This window comes from Seriola lalandi, unplaced genomic scaffold (assembly GCF_002814215.2).
Source record: "Seriola lalandi dorsalis isolate HSWRI2012SDOR001 ecotype SW California unplaced genomic scaffold, Sedor1 jcf7180002054899, whole genome shotgun sequence".
NCBI classification, from domain to species: domain Eukaryota; kingdom Metazoa; phylum Chordata; class Actinopteri; order Carangiformes; family Carangidae; genus Seriola; species Seriola lalandi.
Window position 1 is genome coordinate 860,038 of NW_019525451.1, and position 6,036 is coordinate 866,073.

The window sequence follows — 6,036 nt, forward strand, 5'->3', positions numbered from 1 at the left end:
GGGGTGGAGGGCAGCGGCAGCAGACGGCCACTATCTAGCCAAGGCTCGCTGTTAACAAAATCAGATCATCCAGCCAGAGCCGGCGAGAGAAGAGCAGCGGTGGCAAGAGATTACAGTCAGATCCTTCCTCTCTCATAGCTGTCATTTTCTTTGGCCCCTGTAGAAAAAAAAAAAAAAAAAAAGGCTCTCGTCTGCGTCCTCCGTCATCGGGCCAAATGAGCGGCGAGCTCCTCCGCACATCAATGCACAATTTAACTTAAGACTTCCATGGCAATAACCTAATTAGAAACGGCGCCTTCTCATTTGAAGGCACAATGTAAAGGATAAGCTGTAATGCCGCCATGTCTATTGAGGTCTAATGGTGCGGAATATTCCAAAGTGGAAGTTGGATTTTTTTTCTTTTTTAATAAGTCCTTAGCATATTTAACGCTTCCACACTGAATGTTTTAATATCTGCCCGAGAATCCGGGCCATGGGTGGTGGAGATTGCCGGCGAGGAGTAAAGGCAGATGAGCGGGGGTCTGCTTAAAATTCAGAAAAAGGGGGCAGCGGCTCGCAAAGAAGGTGGGAGGGAGGGGAGGGGGAAAAAAAGAGAAAAATCCACAGCTTTGATTTGATTAAAAACCTCTGAAAATGACACATTACATAAAATGAAGAAACTTCAAACATTGAGGGGGATTCAGAGTTCAAAGAAAGTGAGATAATGCTTTTAATGCTGGAATTAACACGGGAGTGAATTAAACTGAGGGAAACCAGAGGTGGAGGAGGCGGGAAATTTTAGTGGCACTGATCTCAGATCAGCTTTGTGGCTGAAATGATGCAGACCTGAGCTGACCCCAGATCCGCTGTTGACACCAAAAAACCTCCATCTCCTGTTTAAAAAAACGACACTTTTTTCTCACTTTCTGATCAATATCCCGACACATCCGCTAAAACGTGTCACGTATCACGGTGACACATAAAGGCATTATGGCGGTAATAAGCAGGTGATCACAGGTTACAGCAGAGTGTTACCCCACCCCTGAGTCAGTCGTGTGCAGATACCCCTCACCTTACGTACACCCATCACACTCTGACTAGATAATAATCAGTCAGCAGTGGGAGAGGGAAGTGAGGGCAGAGTGAATATATGCATCAATCACACAACACTGCCCTCCAAAAAAAACACCCCAAAACACATATTTAAAAGGAAAAAAATGGAGTGAGTACCAGTGAAAGAGGGGAGGAGGGAGGAGGAGGGGGGGGGACTGAGTGGATCATGGTGTCAAGGATTTAAGGAATTGGCGTCCGCTCATCTACGGAGAGACGCGTCTACGGGCAGCGGCGCTACCGACAGCTGCCCGCCGTCTCCGGGAGAGGAACTTAGATCAGCGAGGAGGGGCTGTCAGCGAGCATACAGGGAAACACACAAAGACTACACTACAGTTAGCTGACACACAGCCCCAGCTCTGTCTTCTGGGACAGAGAGAGAGAGAGAGAGGGGGAGAGAGAGAGAGAGAGAGGAAATAAGTGGACAAAGAGTGAAATAGATGAGAGAGCAAGGAGACAAGACAGGCTGACGCACTGTCGAGCAAAACGTGGAGGAAAGAAGGGGGGGGGGATGAGAGGACTGAGAGAAATGGAGAGAGTGAAACAGACAGACAGGTCCGAGAGGGATTTGTTCTATTTGCATGCGCCGGGCTCCCATGGGGTCCGGCTCCGCTCGGCGAGCCGAGAGCACAAAAGATAACACTTAACATATTTGCTAAAAGATGACAACCCTGCCTGGATCTCGTTTGAAGAGGGCCCTTTGTCAGGACGTGCAGACAGGAGAAATCCACTGATACGGACGCGGCACAGACTAACAAATGTCTCTCTCTCTCTCTCTCTCTCTGTGTGTGTGTGTTAGTGTGTGTGTGTGTGTGTGTAAAAAGCACAATATTTCGCCGTTACATCTGGCAGAAGTCCCACGGGGCGGGCCGGATCGCACGCCGGTGGCTCCGGGACGGTAAAACAGCTTTTAATGGTAAACATTACAGACTGATAGAAAGTGTCAGGATAATTTATTTATACGGTCCCACTGGGAGAAGCTCAGCCACCCCTGTAGCACAGCGCCTCTCTCTCCATTTGAGGGAGAGGTCCATATTTAGATAAATAAAGGACGAGTAAAGAGGTGCCTGTTTGTAAAGCAGTTTCTCTTCTATTCCTATTATCTCTCCTCTCTGTGTCCCTATTAGCTGAACCAGGGGGGGGGGGCTGCCAGAGATGTGAGGCGATACGTTATGTGTATAATGAGGGGGATTATTGCTACTGTCACTGCAACACGCACAGACAGCGGCTGCAGAGGGACGGATCTTAAGCCGAGGACTGTAGCAAACAAATAGACTTAGAGGAATAAACAAACCGCTGAGTATCGACATTATTTACATCACACACACACACACACACACACACACACACACACACACAGAACCGACGCATGCATGGCTGCGCCCGTCTCACTTCCTCGTCTCACACACACATATAAACTTGAATTTCAACACTCACACACCCCATCGCTCCACGTCTGTTCATCTATAAACTTAATTCTCCTTTTTTGGCAAAACAAAAGCAGCAACTTCTCCATGATTGGATGATGATTTTTCCTTCAATATCTCCAATAAAAACAGCATTTTCTCAGTTAATTATTAAGAAATTTTTATAAAAATTTTAGATGTAAGTGGTGTGTTATTTAAATAAAAACACACCTGCATTTCTGCACACAGTTCCACAGCTACAGTTAAAAATATATATATTGTTGAAGTCTGAGATTATGGAGACACACACACACACACACACACACACCTACAAACACAAATATGCAGGGATTTACAAGGTAGGAAACACACACACACACACACACACACACAAGTGCATCAGCAGGAGAAAGGAAGAACCAGCACATGACCTGAAGCAAGTGTGTGTGTAAGTGTGTGTGTGTGTGTGTGTAAAGGGTCGAGTCCTCACTAATAACAGCTACAAAATCCAAGACTGTGCAATCGTGGAACTTCAGTGTGTGTGTGTGTGTGTGTGTGTGTGTGTGTGTGTGTGGTTTTCCAACATGATTATTCATTAGAAAACTGCACTTGCAGCATGGTGGGACGTCTGTTTCCTATTCCAACAATCTGCCATTGTTCCACACGAACGTGACACTCGTGATCCTTTTATTTTGAAATACCTGAAATCTGCTTATTCCTGTTATTATTATCACATAATAACATTAATAATTATCACTTAATTCATCTTAAATACAAATATTATCTGTTAATAAAGTGCAACGAAGGAAAATAAAAACACATTTTGACTTTGCAGTGATTGAGGCCTCGTTCACTGTCACGTATTTACAACCAAGAGCCTTCAATCTGACTATTTCCCATCTTTCAATCAATAGAAAACTTATGTGTGTGTGTGTGTGTGTGTGTATGTGTGTGTGAGCCAAAAAGTGTGAATAAGCAAAAAAAAATAACAATCATTAACCTGCAGGTTTGATTTTAAAAGTTGAAGAAAAATATTTCTGAACAGTTTTTTAGTTTAATATCTACAAAAAAAACAAACAAATTAAAGCTGCAGTGTGTAAATTAAATGTATTAATTAGAAGGTGTTGATGTTATGTGTGAGTGTGTGTGAGTGTGTGTGTGTGTGTGTGTGAGAGAGTGTGTCATGGCTGCATTTGTGTGATATAAGCAAAATGTAAAGATGAAAATAAACCAGCTATGATATCATAAAACAAAAACTAAATAACAAGTTAAATTCAAGCTGACACACACACACACATATACACACACACTCTGATGTGTGTGTTATTATACACATGATCGTCAGAGCATTTTACACCTTGTATTATGTAAGTAATAATAAAAATAAATAGAATAAAGTGCAGAAGCAGATGAAGATCAACCTACCATAGACGCTGCTGCTGCTGATCATGTCGTGCTGGAAGAGGGAGAGGAAGAGGGAGAGGAAGAGGAGATGAGAGCATTGGAATTAATTTCTGGAGGAAAAAACAGCGGAAGAGGTTCCCTCTGAATAAAAAGAATTACAACACTTTTTTTTTTTTTCTTTCTTTTCTTTTCTTTTCTTTCTTCCGTTGGGGTCCAGCTCTGCTCGGATTTCAAGTCGTGTGAAAGGTGGGCCCTCCAAGTCTTGGAGCGAGCAACTCAATAGGAGAAGGCATCTAACCTACATGCATCTCATTAGAAAGTGGAGCCCGGGATGACAGGCAGAGAGGAGAGGGAGGAGGGAGGAGGAGGAGAGAGAGAGAGAGGGGGGGGTGGTGGTGGTGGTGGTGGTGGGGGGGTTATCAAATCAACTAGTGCGGCTCAATGATTGATGCGGAGTGAAGTTAAATGTTGATAACGCCCTAAAATGTCCCAGCTTTGTGACAAATAGCCGCTGCGGTGACACCGGATCCGCTGTGCACGCCTGCACGCGGCAACTTGTTGTAACCGTACCGCTGCAGCCGCCGGAGAAAAAGGCTGGACGAGCCTCCGTGTGCGTGCAAGTTGTGTGTTTGTGATCCGATTGCGAGAGAGTGAGTGCCGCACAGCCGACACAGGGAAGCAGGGAACCTGTAGTGCAGCCTACGTGTCCGTTCCTCTGCGATTTAAACCGTGGCGCAGGTGCGCTCCTTGAAAATCACATTTAAATAAATAATAATAATTAAAAAAAAAACGCACACAGCTACTCACGCGCAGGTGTCGTTTGCAATGCATGAAACTTGTCAAATCACAAAGTGCACATGCGGTAATGTGAGAGGAGGAGACCGTCTCCTCCACAGACGCGCTGCCTGGAGAGGCTGTCTGCTCCTGACCACTCTGCCTAACTGCAGACGCAGCGGATCCCCCGGACTATCCTTCCCTTCCTTCCTTTCCTTTCCTTTCCTTACCTGTTTTTTTAGCGACAGGTCGACCTCTCAGGTGGGGCTTCAGGGTCGCATCGATCCCGGGGAGGAGGTTCTGCAGATGAACGGGCTGCCGAGGTTAAGCCGGGTTGCGTGCGAGCTGAAACCATCCCAAGTTAACGCAGGAAACACTGACCACAGCCACTGCCATGTTGGAATTTCACCAGCCCTGAACAGCTGCTTCTCAGACTGACCAGTACGCTCCCCACTGCGCATGCGCCCAAAGAGGGGGAAAGGAGAAGAGGAGAAGAAGAGAGAGAGAAAAAAAAAATCCTCAATTCCAATTATTCCCATAAGGTTATTATGGGCGTCTGGTTTGTGGTGAAGTGGTCAAAGGGAGTTCACATGGCGAGGAGAGAAGAAGCTACATGAACAGATATGTGCTCATTAACAAGTCACCTGTTTATCTGAATTAACAAAATAAAGGTGAGACAGTCTTTTTTTATTATTCTAATGCACATCAACTGACAAGCAACAAGGAATTCACTGGTTCAAGCCTGTATTTATATAGATGACATGTGTATGATCATTTATTAATCAGTTAAAGGAAGTTACTGTTGTTATAACATGATAAAATGCAGGAACTTGGTTTAGCCAATCAGATCACTGAAGAGGATTAGGGCCACAGATTAACGTCAGATTTCTTGGATTAACGTCAGAATTCTTGGATTAAAGTCAGAATTCTTGGATTAAAGAGAGAATTCTTGGATTAAAGAGAGAATTCTTGGATTAACGTCAGAATTCTTGGATTAAAGTCAGAATTCTTGGATTAAAGAGAGAATTCTTGGATTAAAGAGAGAATTCTTGGATTAAAGAGAGAATTCTTGGATTAAAGTCAGAATTCTTGGATTAAAGAGAGAATTCTTGGATTAAAGTCAGAATTCTTGGATTAAAGCCTGAATTCTTGGATTAAAGTCAGAATTCTTGGATTAAAGTCAGAATTCTTGGATTACAGTCAGAATTCTTGGATTAAAGTCAGAATTCTTGGATTAAAGAGAGTTTTGACTTTGAACTCAGAATAAAAAACAACTTTCACATATGGCCCTAATCCTCTTCCGTAGATCGCAGGAGGAGGATAAACACACGTCTAAATGAAAGTTCTTGAACTCACCCTGGCC

At 44.1% G+C, this 6,036-nt stretch overlaps 1 protein-coding gene across 1 annotated transcript in view; it reads right to left on the minus strand.

Annotated features, from left to right (window-relative positions):
- LOC111672384 (fidgetin-like) overlaps positions 1-5,100 on the minus strand; it is a 31,545-nt gene extending 26,445 nt beyond the window's left edge. The window contains exons 1-2 of the mRNA XM_023429790.2: positions 4,904-5,100; positions 3,921-3,951 (exon numbers count right to left, since the gene is read on the minus strand). Of these exons, the coding sequence (XP_023285558.1) occupies positions 3,921-3,945 (25 nt within the window). The 5' untranslated portion in view covers positions 3,946-3,951; positions 4,904-5,100. The remainder of the gene's footprint in view (positions 1-3,920; positions 3,952-4,903) is intronic.
- Between the last annotated feature and the right edge of the window lie 936 nt (positions 5,101-6,036).